This window comes from Oncorhynchus mykiss, chromosome 4 (genome assembly GCF_057628025.1).
Source record: "Oncorhynchus mykiss isolate SJ-2025 chromosome 4, ASM5762802v1, whole genome shotgun sequence".
NCBI classification, from domain to species: domain Eukaryota; kingdom Metazoa; phylum Chordata; class Actinopteri; order Salmoniformes; family Salmonidae; genus Oncorhynchus; species Oncorhynchus mykiss.
The window spans coordinates 22152240-22173457 of NC_143025.1; the positions used below are offsets into that span (position 1 = coordinate 22152240).

Here is a 21218-nt window from a genome sequence, read left to right on the forward strand (position 1 = left end):
GATGTATTTTCCTTGAGGATGGACGCCCTTCTCCCCTCTGAAAGGTTTGAGCAAAGTGGGGTTAAAAACAATGACAGATTTGACAACACCTGACACGTTGACAGCTCTTCAAACTATTGTGCAGGTGTAATAAATACTGAGGATGTGACACACACACACACACACACACACACACACACACACACACACACACACACAATAAAAACAAGACCAATATTGTTATAGGCTGTTATATCTCTATTATAGAATGTATATCTCTCTGAGATTACAACATGTTTTGTAATAGCGGCTCACAGTGGGCAATAGTTGTCTTATTGCTTTTTATAAACTACGCCATCAAGTGCAACACTAATAGAATGCGTTAAGCCACACACACTAGCTCTCCCTCTCTCTCGCACACACACACACACACACACACATGCACCCGCGCACACAGACACACACACACCACCTTCGCGTTTCATCTATTCCTTCTCCGAGACGACTGTAAGATCTCCTATGAGCCCATCGTTCGGGACGTCTTTAAGGACGTTCACATACAGACGAAGCATTTATACCACATATTAAGGACATCTAGGCTATGTGTAGCCTACAATGCTGCAAATCAATGAGACCGAAGGATCAGTTTTGTAATTTAAAGATATAAAAACAATAACAGCACTATACATTACGACACCATCAAGCGGGGAACAGTTTACAGAATCTACCCGAAATCGTTCAGCCCGTAGCTATATTATAGGGAAATCTTTATGTTGTCCTATTTTACCTTGTAGCGAAGATTCTACGGGGATTGACGCTGCAGACTTCGCGTGGGACGTTTCTATTTGATCTCTGCGGGTTATTCTCCCCTCCGAAGACCACGGATTACTTCTGTTCGCGGATAAATGGATATGGAATAATAATAAAAACCCGTCGACGAGATGACCATGCTTTGAACCGCGGTGCTGCATAAACTATAACTTGTCTGGGGGGGTTGGCAGTTTCGCTTCGAAATGGTACGTTTACAAATCAATTTCATCTTTATTTGTCCATGTTACAACAGACGCAAAGCGAGAATGATCACGCGTCAGTTGTATGCACTCTGTAAAGTCAAATTGAGATTGCGTAGAGCTGCATTTTGGTGTTCTGCTCCTTTCCGTCTTTCTCGGCAGGCTACTCCTTTTATTGTTGGTTTTCAGCCAAGAGGAGTATTTGTGGGAAAGGCTAGAAATGCAGACATATGGTGTATTTATGTTACACCTGCGCGTAATGATTGATATAGCCTACAAAGCGTTTTGGCACTTCTCCGCAGTGAAAGTTATTAGTTTTTTTTGTTGCCAGTTTGAGTAGTGCAGCGCAGATGTATATTCACCACGGGATGTTGAAGTTCAAAGCCAATATACTCTGAGCCCGGTTAGAGTTTGTTCAGCAGAAAATGGCCGCAGCCAGAGCCAGAGCCGCAGGGGCGCCGGCTTGAATTTGAACCATAGACCGACAGAGGCGCTCGGTCCCTGGATCTAGTGCCGTTATAACCCACATAGCCTACTTGCATAGTAGCAATCGGAGTGTTTTGAAAGTGCACTCAATTGGCATGGGGATATTTAGAGTCTGTGTGAAAGCAATGTATTTTCTCTGGCCTACTGTTTTGGAAATATAAAATAAATATATTCAGGGCGTTATATTTTGGGATGTCATAGATAACAAAATGGCCAATTCTTCCAGTTATGTCTGAACTGCAGTTCACTTCACTTCACGAAGGCTGATTTACCCACCACCAACGAACCGCTACAGACATTAAACTTGTGCTACATGGATTGGATTCAGTTATTAGTTTATACTTGGCTTATATAACGTTATTGCCAATTCAGGGTGTTAACTAATATTGATGCAGACAACCTTGTCCCTTCAGACTGATCTCAGAATAGTTTTCTCAACTTTGCCAGATATAAACTGGTCTGGTACTCACTTAAAGTAGACCAAGAAAGTTTATATTTAATTTTTCTCTTCTGGCTTCATGGAGAGTCGTTGATACTCTTGTGTTCGTGATGAAATGGGGATATATCTTTTAAGAAGAGATATAGGAATATTGAGCCTATTTTAGTATAGAATCCCAACCATTGATATCAATCAAACTGTGTAACATTTGGAGTCTTTTCAAACTTTAATGCTACAATGACTTTATACGTACACTTTATTGACTACTTACTATCCCTTAGTTTAAAACGTGTTGTTGTGTGCATAGTTACAAAAGCAGAATGTGTCCATAAAGTCGAAAGACATCATCTTTGTTGGATAGTTCTCCAAATATTATTGTCATTACACCGACCACTTGTTTTGTGTGCAAGTCACATCTGACAATAATAAATACAATACTGTAGAAATTGATAAAAGTAGCTTACATCAGAATTCAATGAAAAGTAACAGTATGCTCACCACTGACGTCTCTGCGTTTTTACGCACAGCCTTGTATAGCTTATTATTAGTTTGTATAGATGTCAGTGTGACATGGCCTACCTACGTGCATGCATATATTATAGAAAACAGTTACCTTTATAACGGATGATGCATTTAGAAGCTTGGTTTTCTGAATGGTAGGCTATAATTGCATGATTAGGATATCTACGTCATCTGAGTTTTTTAAAACAAATCTTAGCAATTCTGATCATTTCCTAAAGCTGTTGAACTTAGATTACATTTCATTTTAGTAATTTACAGTAGTGAGAGCCTACATTTTCTTACCATGCTCTACCAACTGAGCCACACGGGACCGCAGCTTAATGAAGTGTAGTAATAACAGCTCAATTAAGTGTAGTTCATTTTGTAGTTTAGTCATGAGGCCACTTGGTAGTGCAGGCTACTGTATCTGTGAACCAACGCACTCAAATGGTTCATAGGCCAATTACGCAGCAAGTTGCCACAGACAAGATTTTGAATTAACGCTACAAGCGCACATGGAATGTCGCTGTCCTCGATGCTGGGATAGGCTATGCGAGGGAGGGAGTGTGCGCCCTTGCATGGGCGAGAGAAAGTCCTCTGCAATTTGTCTTTCTAACCATCCGTACCAGTGTTGCACCTGATCTAAGCACATTACTTTGTTTAATTCGTGGATTTAACTGGTATTGCCACATGGAATCAGGGTTACTGCTTCTTTAAGTGATTTTTTGGGGATGGGCTATTTTCATAACGTCATTTAATTCCTCCCTCTTTTTCATTTTCTCGTTCTTTGATTATTTTTTCTCCCCCCATTTCCTAAATGGAACAGATTGCCCGAGCATTTTCATTTCCCAGCTTTCCCAATTTGTTGTATTAAAAGTTAGCCTACTCTTTTTATTTTACAGTCTTTTTAAGTTGAACTTTTCTTCTGTGTTTGAGGGCTTACATCTCAGTGGACGTAAACTGCAAGTCAATTGAGGCGATGGTGGAGGTGCAATGATGATGATGAACTTTAAAATAATGATTCACTAACTTGTTTGTCTTTTTCTACCTGACAAGTTGTTATAAGTTCCTTTTCATCATGATGTACTCTCCTCTCTGTCTTACTCAGGTAAATTATTCCTTACTTTTTGGGGGGAGTTATTATGCATGTGCGTCTGTCTTGACTGAACGTGGCTGTGAAATGCAGATGATATTTCAGTTTAGAAAAGGGCGGGATGAGTGTTGTTGGCACAGTCCATAACGAGACGCGGAAACCCGAGTCTCTCAGCCTCTATTAACTTCAGCCTTTTTGTTATCACTATTTTACTCAATAGCATTATGCCGAATCATATTTAACGTATATTTTTAGTCTCAGATTTTCATGAAATTTGTTTACCTTGGAGAAGTATAAGGCTAAAGTATCCGCATTTTCATTCATTAGCTGTGACCGATGCAGGCTGTGCATGCCGGAAGTATCATCAGAATTGTTAATCATAAAGTATCATCAAAAATTAGGCTATCAACCCTGTGTATGGGAGCGTTTTCCCCGAAGTATTCTACTCATTTTTGAGTTTAGGAGGGACAACAAACCACCCCGAGAACTGTGGTCAGGCAAGGGAGCACTTCGGTTTAGTATTGATGGCCTGATTAATTATTTAAATGCTTATAATCTTTGGAAATAAAAAAGGGAATACAAACCAATAGCTTGTCGTTGGATAAGGATTAGTGTCTGTTCTCTCTCTCATGAAGTAGTGTGCACTTGTGTTGCACTTGTGTTTTGCGGCATTTTGTGTATCCAAATAGTCTATCAGTTTATTGAGAACACTACTCAGCAGACTGTGAAATCAGCATGTTTATTTAGAATATGTAATAGTGAACAAGTCAGAGCCACAGTTCTTACCTGATGTTGATTCTTTCTAATTGTATTTTTGTCGTATGCATGAGAATTTGGCCTATTTTGAGTCAGGTTGACGCACGGTTTTGGACATCTAGATAAATTAAAATAAATGTTGATCTAGTATGCATCCAATTAACATTTCATTAAGTTGTAATTGAGTGGATAATATTGCATACAATTTTAATGTAAAACTTAGAGAGAAGTGATATGTAAAGAAAGGCACTGCCTGGCCTATATGATAAATCAAGTAGCCTATGACCTTTCTATTCCAAGGTAGGCATGCCTATTACAGGCCATGGCTGGTTTTGAGGAGCCTATTTCAATATATAGGTGGATGTATTTCACTTGGGTAAAACTGTCCAAATATAAAAAAATCTCTCTTCAATTTATTGATAGCCTTTAGCTGCCATTTACACGCAATAAGGTATAGCCACAAAGTCTTCGTATAGGCCTACTGTAGTTCACCAGTAAAATTATCATTTTTTGGTCATTTTCAAATGGAATTACATTTAACTTAATTCCAAAGTACATAGTAATAAAGGGATTGTAAATCAATATTATACCTTCTTTTAATAGCTGAAGACATAAATAGTACTGTAGTTTCCGTGAATAAATGCACTTGCAAGAGGAATCCAGGAAAGAAGGGTTTGGGTTTTCTTGCATGGTTCTAAACTGTTATGGAAAAGGACTGTTTCTAATTCAGTAGAGGAAAGAATATTAGTCTAAATTCCTCATGTTGCTGTATGCAACAGGTTTCATATGTTTTACTGAATGTATATTTCAATAGTATTTTAACTTAACATTGTAGTAATACTGGTGACAGTTGTATTATTAGTGTGCTTATGGAGTTGCCTTATATGAATAGTATCAGTTCAAACATAATAATGCATTAAGGACTTGGCCTATTTTATTTACAAACGTTTATTGATGTCTAAGGTAGTGGCATTATATTTTTACTGAAATGTCCAGTATATAGTTATGAATGGTTAAAATGAGCTGATGAATGTATTGTTTATTCATTGAGATTATGCAAATGAAATAATGAAGTTGGTAAACCAAGTGTGATGTGAAAAGAAGTTCTATTTTTGGTCTTGAAATTAAGTCTGGAAGGCAATACACTCCTAGTGTATGCAGCCAACTGGGTTGTTGCATTGCTCATATGCATATCTTTAAACGTTTGGAACATTAGTGAATTCAGACTTGTTTAATGGTAGTAGAATATCAGTGTTGTTTGTAATATTTAGATGATTGCTAATAAAGCTAAATAGTTCATTTTAAAACAGCAGAGATGGGCTCTTTTCCTTGAGGTGAGAGGTCACAACATAATAATACATTCCTATGTATTTGAACTTTTAAACACTTGTGACAATGTGTACAAATAAATCTGAATTCTGAAGAATAATAGACCTATAATAACTAAATGAGGGGAAGACATTTTTGTTTACAAAAAAGCACTCTGCTATAGTTTTCTAAAGTTGGAGTTATGGTTGAGGGACTTTGCCGTACTAATTTGTGAGCCATGAACTACCCGCTTGCCTCCACCTTATGAGAGCTGCTCTCTTGTCCAGCTCAAGTTGCACCTTTTCCTGGGGTGGATTCTGAGAGGGTCTGATAGCGGGAGTGAGCCAGGCTGAGCTCCACAGTGTGCTGCTACTCTGTACTGTAGCTGTAGCAGACCAGCCAGCTAGGCAGGCAGGCGGGAGGTGCAGGGCCGTACCAGACTTGTGTGAGGCCTCTCGTCTGCTGGCTGTCTGAGGCAAGGAGAGAGGAAGGCAGGGAGAGAGGGAGGCAGAGCGTGCCAGACAACACTGCTGCCGCTCTGGTTCTGCTGGCAACCTGAAGGGCTGTGGCACTGCTAACGCTAAACACAAGTTATTACGCATTATTCCTCTACTGCTTCTTTTCCTCTCTGTTGCTGACAAATGCAGATACATGCAAACATTTTGTTACCTCTTCCAAGAAGCTGATTTGATTCTTCACTTCTGAGTTTAATTTAGATGAAATCATAAGCGATTCTCCTTTAAGGTCTGACTGAGTTTTTGCTGACCCCTAAACCTCTGTGATTAGCAAATAATTTTCAGCAAGTTTCCCTGCTTGAAGGATGGGGACTCGGTTGTGGTAGTGGGCTTAAGGGGCATAACCCGAAGCTAGTATCAGTATGGTCAATAAACCTTGCCATGACTAAGTGCATGCCCTGTGCTACAAAGTGACAGCCAAACCAGGATATTCCTACAGCAGCATTTGAAAAGAGATGTAGGATAATATCAATTTGAAGAGGGATTAGGGCAAGACAATGAGTTTGCAGGGGTTTAATACTTGTAAGCATACATGTGAAATTCCTGGAAGATATTTCCTGAATTTATCATGGTGAATCACATGATCATGAATAACATCAAATGATGACCCACCTTTTGTTTTGTAAAGGCATACATTTTTATGGTAGAGTACTTTGAAGCATGTCAGCTTATATTATCTGTCAATATTGTATTCTTTTGATTAGTTAGTAAGACCATGCCGCTGATGCGTTGTGTGTCTGCTGGAGATCTGTGAGTCTCAAATCCCACTGTGCTGGAAGTGCACTGTCATGCCCCCATTTCTCATCCATTCAGTCTGTTAGAGCTGCAATTAGTGCCCCGAGGGAGAACCCAGCATCGGGCCGAGCCAGGCCTGAGCCGGTCGCTACACAGCCCAACCATTTCACCATATTAAAACGCACCCAACTTTCATTAATTTCTGTCATTTTTCAAGTTCTACTTTTTTGGTCTATGTATTGTTGTAATGGATGTGAAATCTAAACCTCTATTGATATGTCTCTCTCGTTCAACACAGGCCTGTCTTTTTGTCCATGCTGTACGTATAGTTTGCACGGTTGTTTCCATTGATCCACCCGCATAATAGTTTTGCTTTTGTGTAATCAGTGCCTGCGTTGCATAAGCGCGTTGTAAAATGTAGGTTTTCCCCCAATTATTTTTAGGCCCAGCCTCAACAAGAACAATTTTTGCGTGTAACAGTTGTTCTGGGGGTATCAGACAGAGCAGGCCCTTCTTTAATTTATGCTGAAATGTTCTGCACCCCTCGCCATGGTTGGACACATTGTGTTTGAAGTGCCGCTCGCTGCTCTCACAAACCCAACAGTTTCCAAAAGAACCCCTGCTGGGTAGAGACTGGTATCTCTGAAGGCATCATTGCCGGAATGGGGGTGGGGAGAGTTCATTCGGAACAGAAATGCTTGCCCCACTTTTCCTCTCAGTGTCCTGAGTGGCACAACAGTCCTGGACGTGCTGTCCCTCTTCACCGCTCATCAGATGCACTGCATCTAGTGATGGTCGCTCCCTGCCTGTGTGTGCCAATCTACATACTAATGAAGTTTATTTTGATTATTGGCCTCTCCAGAGTGTTGGGGGAGGGTCTTCTACTTTTTAAAAGTCTTTATTTATTCATGTCAGGAAGTGGAAAAATGGGACGGGTCTTAAGTAGAGCAGCTGCCTTCATGTGTTGATCCTGTTGACTGTCTGATTGTCACTAGGGGAAAGTGGGGAAAGTGGGAGGGCGGGGGCCCTGAAAAGTGCCCGCAGTTATAAAACCTAGAGCTCTTGTCATAGAGACTGGGACTCCATGTGGCCGTCGTTGCAGATGTCTGTCGAAGGTTGGCTGCATTTTATATCACACCCAGGTTCCTCGGCAGGGAGCATGGTGAGCAGAATTTTTAAATATTTACAGTATGATGCCTTGTTTAAATTCCACCTGAATATGCAGACTCCTCTCATCGGCAGCCAGGGGAGGTTAGAACTGAGGAAGCTTTCTGGGCTTTTCACTTTGGGCCAGGCCAGACCAGGGTGTAGCTAGCTGTCTGTGACAGGCACAGCCAGGTTGGCAATGTCTCTCTTGTGGAATGATGCTTATAATGGATTCCTTGGCCTGCAAAGTCCTGGCGCAGAACTGGTATACAGGAGCCAGTTATAACAACTGACTTGGGTCTCTGAAGTGCTATTAGGATTCTGAGATAGAAGGAATTAAAAACACAAACAATTAGGCTACACTTCAGCTCTGTGGTTGTGTTCCCAATTCCTATTCAGTTGTTATTTGTATTTGGTACAAATATGTATCATATCTATTATTATATACCCACATGGACAGAGTTTTGGATATGATAAGACATAGTCTTTGCTGTGTTTACTATCAGTGTATATGTCTTGGAAATGGATGAAAGCTTGTCAAGGCAGGCAGTTTCATAGTTAGAGGGTTTGAGGATCAGCGTTAGGGGGTTTGAGGCTCAGAGTCAGGAATTTTGAGGCTCAGAGTTAGGATGTTGGAGGCTCAGAGTTAGGATGTTGGAGGCTCAGAGTTAGGGTGTTGGAGGCTCAAAGTTAGGAGGTTTGAGGCTCAGAGTTAGGGGGTTTCAGGCTCAGAGTCAGGAATTTTGAGGCTCAGAGTTAGGATGTTGGAGGCTCAGAGTTAGGATGTTGGAGGCTCAGAGTTAGGGTGTTGGAGGCTCAAAGTTAGGAGGTTTGAGGCTCAGAGTTAGGAGTTTTGAGGTTCAGCATTAGGGGGTTTGAGGCTCAGAGTTATGGTGTTTGAGGCTCAGAGTTAGGAGATTTGAGGCTCAGCGTTAGGAGGTTTGAGGCTCAGAGTTAGGAGGTTTGAGACTCAGAGTTAGGAGGTTTGAGGTTCAGCGTTAGGAGGTTTGAGGTTCAGCGTTAGGAGGTTTGAGGCTCAGAGTTAGGAGATTTGAGGCTCAGAGTTAGGAGGTTTGAGGCTCAGAGTTAGGAGGTTTGAGGTTCAGCGTTAGGAGGTTTGAGGCTCAGAGTTATGGTGTTTGAGGCCCAGAGTTAGGAGATTTGAGGCTCAGCTTTAGGAGGTTTGAGGCTCAGAGTTAGGAGGTTTGAGGCTCAGAGTTAGGAGGTTTGAGGCTCAGTTAGGGTGTTTGAGACTCAGAGTTAGGGTGTTTGAGGTTCAGTAGTAGGTCGACGTGAGAAGAACCTCAGTTCTTGGCAACACAAACAGAGTGCTGCTGGAGAGGCTTTTTGAAATGGTCCAACTGGAGGGCTATCAAAAATATACTGTTGCCGTGGCACAGCGCTGTGTTTATTTAAAATATCTTTGGTCCACTGCTGTTGCCAATGTAGCCTCGTTATGCACTGAACTGAATTCCTGGGTTTTAACCGTTCACTTATTCTTTCTTTCTAATGTCCACCAAACTTTATTCTTAAATGTACCATGGAATGAATAAAATGGGAATAGTTTCTTAAGGATTTTGCTCAACTCATCAGAGCTTCATGTTGTCTTTGTGTGAGGCTGTACGCCACGTAGTTTATATTGAGCCGACAGTGATATTGATTGTTTATCAGGAATACTCTGGCACTTGACAAGTCTCAACACAGAGGGATAGAAAGGGAATTCAGGGTTTTGGCTCTGTGTGTGTGTGTGTGTGTTAGAGGTGAGGGGTGGCAGTGGAGAGGGCAGATCCATTTGCCATCTCTTCTTCTGTGTACTGTAATACAAAAGAACGGTATAGACAGCAATTGCTTTAGCAGTGTGTGAAGAAGGGGCTGTTGTTTGTGACCGTATGAGAGGAATGGTAAGCGAGGAGCTAGAGCTGTATTTTGTGATTGGGATCCAGTCATGCACAACGACCACTGCGGGTGCTTTCAGAAGGTGAATCATACACATTTTGTATGGCTTGAGCTTTTATTCTAGAGCTGAAATTCAAATGTCTTTGCTCAGTTTTGGACAATGTAAGACAGCCATGTGTGACTTCCAGTCTCTCTTCACAGTTTTTTAAATGTATTTTTTAATAAATTACGTTTTGAGTAGCTTGTCCACCACTTTATTTCAATCCTTGATATGAATATGGGTACTTCATTACCAGCTGAAATTAGGACTAAGTAGCTTAGAAACGCCATCTAATTAATTGTGTGCGAGGCACTAATGAATGCAACGTAGTTTATTGGTATATTTCAGAATGCATGCTTCTGAGAACCTACTCAGTTGAAGCACCAGTGATGCTTCTCATAGGGGAAAATAGGCTTATTATCTGTCCCTTCATCTCTCCTATCTGGGTTCATACAGTACAATAGCCTTCCTAGAGCCTAATCCATAGCCCATCATCTCATCACATCCAGGGGGCACAGCATCACAGTCAGGGGGCACAGTCTCATCACAGTCAGGGGGCACAGCAGGTTCTGTACTGTTGCAGTAGAAGCCCAGTAGTCTCTGGCTTGGCCTAAGGGACTTCTCCCAGTCCACCAGCAGACCTGCAGTACAGTATGGATGGGTATTGTGTTGTACTGTATGGTCGTGCAACATGCTCCCTCTCATCTCCTGTGTTCCTCTTGGACAAGTGCAGTAGGTCATTTGTGATTTCAGAAGGGGGAAGAGTTTTAAGGAGCCCAGTGCACATACTGTAGGTGCAGTTTCTCACCGATTTACCTATAACAGGCTGCCTGTAATAACCAGAACAAAATCAATGCCTATGTTTCTTTAGCAGAACACAAGCGTAAAACGTTTACAGTATAGGAAACTGTTCTACAGGTGTGGCAGGTTGGAAGTCATACGTATTGTTGATTGTAACATTGATATATAGATGACATTTAGAAAGGTGTGACACTTATCTTTAAATATTTGGTTTAGCAGGAACCTTAACTACTTAGAATCTGCTCCTTGCCTGTGATTGGTTTTGCTCCCTTGATTAGTTTCACTCAGTCAAAACAGTAGTGATGGGAGAAAAATTAGATACAGTTACATATCGGTATATTATTTTTGACCACATCTTGTATCGTTTTGACTATATCGCAATATAATTTTTTGGTCTAGTTGGCTGTACCGGCACCAAAACTGTTTTTCCTTCATAGCTTGTTCTCCATCTTCTTTTTAAATAAGAAGACAATTTGTTTTTAGCACTTTTATTTCCATGGCTGATCAAAACTAGTTTTCTCATGGCTCTCTTGCCCATCTGCAGCAGACATATGGTGAGCAATATGTTTGGAACATCCAATTGGAATAAAATCACACTATCGAATCGCAATACATATAGAATCGTGAAAATCGCGATACATATTGTATCAGCACAAAAGATTCGTGATAATATCTTATCGTGAGGTCCCTGGCAATTCCCAGTCCTGCAAAACAGCGTTTTCTATTTACACAGGGTTGACTTATTGCGTAATGTACACTATTTAAAAAATATGTTAGTTTATTATAGATGTGTTATAATCTGTATGACTGAAAATTCAGCTTTGGGCACTTGCGATTGTCAGCAAGCAATACACCATGCATAAGAATAGCAAGAACGTATTCAGCTGCAATAACTTCTTTGTGGCAGTGAATGCAGACGATTTGCGAGTATTTAGGCAATGATGAATCACATCATATATCACTGTCAAAGCAGAGGCTGCTCTAAGTGTAGAGATTTACAGGAAGTACGGAAGTGGAGACAGTCCCGTGAGACTCCCACTGGCTGGCTGCTGCTGGGCTGCTGGGCTGCTGGACCTCAACTCTCCTTGGCTCAGAATCGTCACACGACACTGGTTCCAGTCCCAGACATCAGTTAAATTCATTTAGGAAATGTGTCTCCAAAATTAGGACAAATCAAAGAGATACTTTTGGACGATTTGGATTTAATGCAAAATAAATGTGAATATCGGTCCCATGACTTGAATGGGATTTGTGCCACAAATGGTAAAATGTTAGCATGTGGAAACAGTGCCAGGGAAACTAAACCAAAGCATGGATTGCTGTCATACCTTGTCCATAGACTGCTACAGGATAAGGAAAACAATGTGTAATTTTGGTAAACTATCCCTTTAACGTTAATGAGGCCATCTATGACACAATCATGTTTGTCATTGTCGGTCTTTAGTCAACTCTGTGTTTAGAGAGACATTTCTTTGTGTGGAAAATAAGCTCACCCTTTCACCTGGTGTGCCATGCTAATAGTGACAGGAACAGAAGGGTGGGGTGGGAAGTGTACTCTCAGGGGCGGTGTCCTAGGACACCTGTGGGCGGAGTGCTTGTGCCTGGGCTGACAGGAAAGCTGGAGGGGATAAACCATGTTCAGCAAGCTTTCTGTTCTCCCTCTTTTATTTGTTGACTTAATTTTTTGGTTCTGCTCAGTTCACTTACAACCCCCTGCTTGTCAAACATCTCATTCCAAAACCATGGGCATTAATATGGAGTTGGTCCCCCCTTTGCTGCAATAACAACCTCGACTCTTCTGGGAAGGCTTTCCACTAGATTTTGGAACATTTCTGCAGGGACTTTTTTCCATTCAGCCGCAAGAGCATTAGTGAAGTCGGGCAATGATGTTGGGCGATTAGGCCTGGCTCGCAGTCGGCGTTCCAATTCTTCCCAAAGGTGTTCGTTGGGGTTGAGGTCAGGGCTCTGCGCAGGCCAGTAAAGTTCTTCCACACCGATCTCGACAAACCATTTCTGTCTGGACCTCGCTTTGTGCATGTGGGGCATTGTCATGCTGAAATAAGAAAGGGCCTTCCCCAAACTGTTGCCACGAAGTTGGAAGCACAGAATGGTCTAGAAGGTCATTGTATGTTGTACCATTAAGATTTTCCTTCACTGGAACTAAGGGGCCTTTTTCAAACCATGAAAAACAGCCCCATACCATTATTCCTCCTCCACCAAACTTTACAGTTAGCACTATGGGCAGCGTTCTCCTGGCATCTGCCAAACACAGATTCGTCCATCAGACTGCCAGATGGGGAAACGTGATTAATCACTCCAGAGAACGCATTTCCACTGCTCCAGAGTCCCATGGCGGCGAGCTTTACACCACTTCAGCCGACGCTTGGCATTGCACATGGGGATCTTAGGCTTGTGTGCGGCTGCTCGGCCATGGAAACCCATTTTATGAAGCTCCCGACGAACAGTTCTTATGCTGACGTTGTTTCCAGAGGCAGTTTGGAACTCAGTAGTGAGTGTTGTAACCGAGGACAGATGATTTTTAAGTGCTACGTGCTTTAGCTCTCGGCGGTCCCGTTCTGTGAGCTTGTGTGGCCTACCACTTTGCTACTGAGCCGTTGTTGCTCCTAGACGTTTCCACTTCACAATAACATAACTTTTCGTTGACCGGGGCAGCTCTAGCAAGGTAGGAATTTGACAAACTGACTTGTTGGAGAGGTGTCATCCTATGACGGTGCCATGTTGAAAGTCACTGACCTCTTCAGTAAGGCCATTCTACTGCCAATGTTTGTCTATGGAGATGCATGGCTGTGTGCTCAATTTTATTCACCTGTCAGCAACAGGTGTGGCTGAAATAGGCAAATCCACTAATTGGAAGGGGAGTCCACATACTTTTGCATATATAGCGTAGTATTACTGCGCCACCGGAATAAATTACGATTAAGTGCCTTGCTTAAGGGCACATCGGCAGATTCTTCACCTTGTCATGAGGACATGTTTGGCCATTTGGCTGTGACCTAATATGACTCCAGCACCGCCTGGCTGCAGAAGTAGGGCAAGAAAATCGCTCTCACCCAGTCTTAACTCAACAGGCAATATTGCACAAGAGAAATTCCTTTTACTTCAGCTCTTATGGTTGCCAGATAACTGAACTCAGAGGCGGTGTAATATTTATTGATAAATATTGTCAAGGTTGTTGGAAGCTGTAAAGGAGGCTGTCTATGGAACACCTATGGACAAATAGAATTTGTTCTCAATACTATAACCTGGTTTAGTAAAGATTGAATGTTATAATCTCCTTTGAAGGTTTCATCAATGAAACGTTGGTAAAGCACAGTAAGCTGTTTCATATTAGCTGTTCTGAGAACACTTTGATTCAGTCTGCAGGAAACAGTCTACATATACAACTTTTAGTGGGAAAATATTGAAACAAAACTTTTAGCTCCCTCAATTCCTCACGGAAATGGTGCACATTTCTTCAGTTATTTTTGAAGTTTGTATATTATGATTATGAACACTTGTTACTGAAACAACATTTGTCCACCCCCGACCCTGCTTTTTCAAAAAACTTTGATAGATTCCAGTTAGAAAATGATACTTGAGACCAGGTAACAAGCAGGCCAATTGGGAGTTAGATTCAGCCATAGTGAGGCTCAGTGGTTTGATCTTCAAGGAGCAGTCAGCCCACGTCTCAATGAGTGGGTGCACAAGGCCTGATGGCTCCAGCACAGCTCTCAGGGCAGGGTTTTCTTCCTCAAAACACTTATGGAGGAGGAAGGGAGCTTAAAGAACAGGCTTTGTTCAAGGCTAAGAGCAGTGCCCTGTTGTGGCACGACAGGGATTAGGGAGATTAGCCCGCTAGTATGTTATGTAATTGAATGTAACTGTTAGGGATAAAGCCGCGAGGGACATTGTCAGGACTCACTGCTGCTTGAGAAATCACAGAGCCACAGACACAGAGAGAGGGAGAGACACAGAGAGAGGGAGAGACACAGAGAGAGGGAGAGACACAGAGAGAGGGAGAGACACAGAGAGAGGGAGAGACACAGAGAGAGGGAGAGACACAGAGAGAGAGAGAGAGAGAGACAGAGAGAGGGAGAGACACAGAGATAGGGAGAGACACAGAGAGAGAGAGGGAGGGAGAGAGAGAGTGCAAGAAATACAGAGACAAAGAGAGAGAGAGCCAGAGGGAGGGGATGGGGCTGTTGGCCCGCAATTATCAGGTCACTCGGTTCTCTTACCTAGAATGGCGTGGTGGATGAAAAGCTTTCCCAATCTGGTTCAGAGTTAGTTAAATCTGGAAAACATTGAGTGGAAAGTCAACAGAGATTTATCCATTGCAAAGCTGGTCCTAATGATATTTTGTTTTGAAGCTGATCCCTCTGGTATGCCCTCTAAGATAAAGAACCATGTTTATTCTACTCAGTGCATTTCTATGAATAGACAGACATTGATAGTAGGCCTAAGTTTAATATGCTTTTTGGCAACTGTACTTCATTGATTATTTTCAGATATCCTAACAGAGTGCGTTTATATGACTTCACCTCATTGTCATTTTTGAAAATCAGCCACATAAGCTTCCAAGTTGTCTCTATTTGCATTGTGCAATGACCAGTATGGAATACAGAACTGGCACTTCCATCAACAGGGACAGATTCTTGTGAAATAGACACAAATTGCTTATTGGAAATGTATGACTGGCACACGAAAATGTTTTTTTTTGTGTCAAGTCCAAGATTTTGAATAGAGTGCTTTTCAATCACAGATAAAGACTGTAGGTTACTTTAGACAGAAAATATGTTTGAATCACGTTATGGACTATTTTAGCTATTGCCCCAAAAATTGCCAAGGACTCCAGCCACCCTAGTCATAGACTGTTCTCTCTGCTACCGCACGGCAAGCGGTACCGGAGAGCCAGGTCTAGGTCCAAAAGGCTTCTTCACAGCTTCTACCCCCAAGCCATAAGACTCTTTGCATTGTCCCCCACCCCCATTTTTACACTGATGCTACTCTTTGTTTATTAACCATGCATAGTCTACCTCAACCTACATGTACATATTACCTCAATTACCTCGAATACCTGTACTCCCGCACATTGACTCTGTACCGTTACCCCCTCCATATATTTTAAATTTGTATTATTATTTTTTTTTTCAGTTTATTTTAGTAAATACTTTCTCAACACTTAAAAAAAATGAAAACTGCATTGTTGGTTAAGGGCTTGTAAGAAAACATTTCACTGTAAGGTCTACACCGGTTGTATTTCGCTCATGTGACAAATCAAATTTGATTTGATTTAATTAGCTACTCTGCAACAACTTACTTACAACTTTTTTAACTACTTAGCTTGCACGTTAGCTAACCCAATCCTAGCCTTAACCCTTTAACTACTTAGCTAGAATGTTACCTAACCCTAACCTTAACCCCTAACCCCTAACCCCTAGCCTAGCTAATGCTAGCCACCTAGCTAACGTTAACCACAACAAATTGGAATTTGTGTAATACACACAAAATGTGTTGTGAAGAAAAATCATATAATAAGACCTTTTCATGTGCCCCTCACCAATTTTAAATAAGTAATGCTTATTAATAAGCTGTGATAGTGTGTTTGATCGACAATGTACTTTTATGTGTTTTAATTCAATAGAAATGTACATACATCTTCTGTTTCTGTTATGCCCTGAGGCTTCTGGACACAATATCCTGCTTGTTAAGAGGGTAAAACAGGTCAGGCCACCTGAGGATAGCTGTATTTATGATCATAGACAATCTAACGGGTTGTTCATGTTATTATATGTTTGCTGTTTATTAGCACAGCACCTGAACAGATTTGCTACAGACCAACTTTTAAAGATGCAAAACATATATTGAATGGCTGTGCTTCTGGCACCAACAGCTGACCTGTTCAAAAAACGTTTCTCATTATTTTAGTAAACACATTATACCTGCTCCTCAACCAAATGTACCATACCAAGCTGGAGGCTGCAGGTGTTGCTAGCACTCATGGAAGGGAACTCGCATTCTTTGACAGCAACTTGGTTTGTTAGAGCTGGAATAGAACTCTCATGCTTACTTATAAAAAAACTGTGCCTTATCCGATCGTGATAAGAAAAGCTTCAAACTGGGATGGATAACAGTCAATCATTCCTGAAATTCACGTCAGACTTTAATTAATTGAAAGGCTCCATATCCTCCTCTTTTTGACTGATTATTCATCATCATCCCCTCTGTCTTTCTCTCATTCTCTTTCTCTCTCTCTTTCTCTTATAAATGTTCCCCTGACATACGAAAGAGAGAGAGAGAGAGAGAGAGAGAGTTAGAGCATAGAGAGAGAGAGTTAGAGCAGAGAGAGAGAGTTAGAGCAGCGAGAGAGAGAGACTAGTTCATTTCTCCTGGATTTTTCACAGTAGAGAGCGGAACCCAATTAAATGACCCCCTAATGTGATTAAAGCAGTGGAGATGAGAGGACAGGGGTGTAGAAAAGACAGGGGCTCCCGCGCCTGTCCCTGGACCAGGAGGCTCCTGAGGACCCTTACTACTCACTGGCATAATCTGACGATCTTTGGGTCCAGCCAGATCTCCTGTTTTTCCATCATTCTAATAAATCATCTTCCAAATCATATTTGATACTCTGAATGACCCCACAATACATAAACATTTTCTGTAGAAACAGAACGATCTGTCATGTCAAGTTTATTTGTCATAAGCACAGGTTACACATTGTAGACAGTACTTTGAAATGCTTCATCTGTTGGTCTGTGGTCTGCTCTTCACCACAGTCAGTTTATTTCTCTGTCTTGTTTGGGTTATTCTCCGTTGACCTGGTCGAGGATTGTTCTGGGCTCACTGTTCATTGGCTCATTACACAGGTGGGTTTTAAATGGCTGTTGACTGGTCTCCCAAATGTTGTGTTTTTTTAGCAGCATGATTAACATCCATTATTAATCCAGCCATGAGTAGTTCTGCAGTGTTCCCTTTGGTGCGCTCTATGACGCTCGCAGACGACCCTCCGAGACTCCATGTTAACTTTTTATACACAGTGCACTGTAATAGTGGCATCAGTATTGTATAGATATGTTCCTTTGTATTTTCAGGAAGGGAAAGGGACTGTGTTCGGTCCACTGCATATCCTGTACTTGCACTGTACAATGGGATTATGATTGACTATGCTACATGGTGCACCTACAGATGTAAAAATCTAAAAACTATGACTCAGGCTTTGCGTGTAACTTACAAGAATAACAAACCATCCCAAAACATGAATATTTGACATAATTGTCTAGTTTACAAAATTACATAGTTTTTCTCTCTCTCTCTCTGAGGTGGAAATTATTAGAAATGGATCTGTTCTAAACATAATGATAAACAAAAATAATGATAAAGCAAAAACAGGGTTTTATAAATCTTTGCAAATTTATTACAAATAAAAAACTCAAATATACATTTTACATAAGTATTCAGACCCTTTATTGAGTACTTTGTTGAAGCACCTTTGGCAGAGATTACAGCATTGAGTATTCTTGTGTATGATGCTACAAGCTTGGCACACCTGCATTTGGGGAATTTCCCCCATTCTTCTCTGTAGATCCTCTCAAGCTCTGTCAGGTTGGATGAGGAGCGTCGCTGCACAGCTATTTTCAGGTCTCTCCAGAGATGTTCAATCGGGTTCAAGTCCGGGCTCTGGTTGGGAAACTCAAGGACATTCAGAGACTTGTCCGGAAGCCACTCCCGCTTTGTCTTGGCTGTGTGCTTAGGGTCGTTGTCCTTTTGGAAGGTGAACCTTCGCCCCAGTCTGAAGCAGTGTTACGTCCGTCGTTAAATGAAGACCAAGGTGCAGCGTTGTAGGCGTAAAATGTTCTTCAATTATAAATGTTCCACCAAAAACAATAAACAACTCAACGAACGTAAAGCTAGGAGTGCAACATATGCAACACAAAAAGACAAGATCCCACAACAGAAGGTGGGAAAAAGGGCTGTCTACGTATGATCCCCAATCAGAGACAAAGATAGACATCTGCCTCTGATTGGGAACCATACTCGGCCAACAAAGAAATATAAACATATATTTCCCACCCTAGTCACACCCTGACCTACCAAATATAGAATTTAAAGGATCTCTAAGGTCAGGGTGTGACGAGCAGGTTTTCATCAAGGATCCCTCTGCACGTTGCTCCGTTCATCTTTGCTTCAATCCTGACTAGTCTCCAAGTCCCTGCCGCTGAAAAACATCCCCACAGCGTGATGCTGTACCCACCATGCTTCACCGTAGGGATGGTGCCAGTTTTCCTCCAGACATGACGCTTGGCATTCAGGACAAAGAGTTCAATCTTGGTTTCATCAGACCAGAGAATCTTGTTTCTCATGGTCTGATAGTCCTGTAGGTGCCTTTTGGCAAACTCCAAGCGGGCTGTCATGTGCCTTTTTCCTGAGAAATGGCTTCCGTCTGGCCACTCTACCATAAAGGCCTGATTGGTGGAGTGCTGCAGAGATGGTTGTCCTTCTGGAAGTTTCCCCCATCTCTACGGTGGAACTCTAGAGCTCTGTCAGAGTGACCATCAGGTTCTTGGTGACCTCCCTGACCAAGGCCCTTCTCCGATTGCTCAGTTTGGCCGGGTGGCCAGCTCTAAGAAGAGTCTTGGTGGTTCCAAACTTCCATTTAAGAATGATGGTGGCCACTGTGTTCTTGGGGACCTTCAATGCTGCATACATTTTTTGGTACCCTTCCCCAGATCTGTGCCTCGACACAATTCTGTTTCGGTGCTCTACGGACAATTCCGTCTACCTCATGGCTTGGTTTTTGCTCTGACATGCACTGTGGCCACATTTGCTGAAATTTCAAAAAAACTGTTTTTACTTTGTCATTATGGGGTTGTGTGTGTAGATTGCAGAGTATTTAAAAACATGTAATCCATTTTAGAATAAGGCTGAATAAGTCAAGGGGTCTGAATACTTGTAGAAATACTGCCATTTTTCAAATCTGTCTCCACTTAAATGAAGAATATTGTAATGTAGAAACAGCTGGAATGGAAATAGCATTCAGAGACTGTCCTTTCATGTATTTGGACTGGGATGAGATTAGGATGAGATGACATTCAGATGGTCCAACCTTTATATTGTATCTGTTGCTTACCGGGTCCACGCTATCAAGATGATTAAAACCTATAAGCCATATACCTAACACAACAGGTCACTTCAGTAGTCTGTGCTTAACTCTTGTTACTCTGGCGAATCAGAATAGTTTTCTGAAGATGCACCAGATGTTATTTATTTTCACCTTTATTTAACCAGGTAGGCTAGTTGAGAACAAGTTCTCATTTGCAACTGCGACCTGGACAAGATAAAGCAAAGCAGTTCGACACATACAACAACACAGAGTTACACAAACAAACATACAGTCAATAATACAGTAAAAGTCTATATACAGTGTGTGCAAATGAGGTAAAATAAGGGAGGTAAGGCAATAAATAGGCCATAGTGGCGAAGTAATTACAATATACCAATTAAACACTGGAGTGATAGAAGATGAATGTGCAAGTGGAGATACTGGGGTGCAAAGGAGCAAGATAAATAAATAAATACAGTATGGGGATGAGGTCGTTGGATGGGCTATTTACAAATGGGCTATGTACAGCTGCAGTGATCTGGGAGCTGCTCTGACAGCTGGTGCTTAAATCTAGTGAGGGAGATATGAGTCTCCAGCTTCAGTGATTTTTTGCAGTTCTAGTCATTTGCAGCAGAGAACTGTAAGGAAAGGCGGCCAAAGGAGGAATTGGCTTTGGGGGTGACCAGTGAGATATACCTGCTGGGGCGTGTGCTACGGGTGGGTGCTGCTATGGTGACCAGTGAGCTGAGATAAGATGGGGCTTTACCTAGCAAAGACTTGTAGATGACCTGGAGCCAGTGGGTTTGGCAACGAGTATGAAGCGAGGGCCAGCCAACGAGAGTGCACAGGTTGCAGTGGTGGGTAGTATAAGGGGCTTTGGTGACAAAACAGATGGCACTGATAGACTGCATCTAATTTGTTGAGTAGAGTGTTGGAGGCTATTTTGTAGATGAAGTTGAGGATAGGTAGGATGGTCAGTTTTACGAGGGTATGTTTGGCAGCATGAGTGAAGGATGCGAAATAGAAAGCCGATTCTAGATTTAATTTTGGATTGGAGATGCTTAATGTGAGTCTGGAAGGAGAGTTTACAGTCTAGCCAAACACCTAGGTATTTGTAGTTGTCTACATATTCTAAGTCAGAACCATCCAGAGTAGTGATGCTAGTCGGGCGTGCAGGTGCGGGCAGCAAACGGTTGAAGAGCACGCATTTAGTTTGACTTGCATTTAAGAGCAATTGGAGGCCACGGAAGGAGAGTTGTATGGCATTGAAGCTCGTCTGGAGGTTAGTTAACACAGTGTCCTAAGAAGGGACAGATGTATACAGAATGGTGTCGTCTGTGTAGAGGTGGATCAGAGAATCACCAGCAGCAAGAGCGACATCATTGATGTATACAGAGAAGAGAGTCAGCCTGA

The 21218-nt window shown here is 41.9% G+C and overlaps 1 protein-coding gene across 24 annotated transcripts in view; it reads left to right on the plus strand.

The window, feature by feature from the left end:
- The first annotated feature begins 338 nt into the window (after positions 1–338).
- The window catches only part of LOC110521516 (nuclear factor 1 C-type), a 126615-nt gene continuing 105735 nt past the window's right edge, over positions 339–21218 (plus strand). For 8 of the 24 annotated variants that reach the window (XM_036968480.2, XM_036968481.2, XM_036968483.2 and 5 more), the window contains exon 1: positions 3038–3523. In XM_036968480.2, the coding sequence (XP_036824375.1) occupies positions 3494–3523 (30 nt within the window). In that variant the 5' untranslated portion in view covers positions 3038–3493. Of the gene's footprint in view, positions 996–3037; positions 3524–7805; positions 7985–21218 lie in introns of those variants that run through there. The other 16 variants (XM_090231500.1, XM_090231502.1, XM_090231505.1 and 13 more) reach the window with 6 other exon arrangements.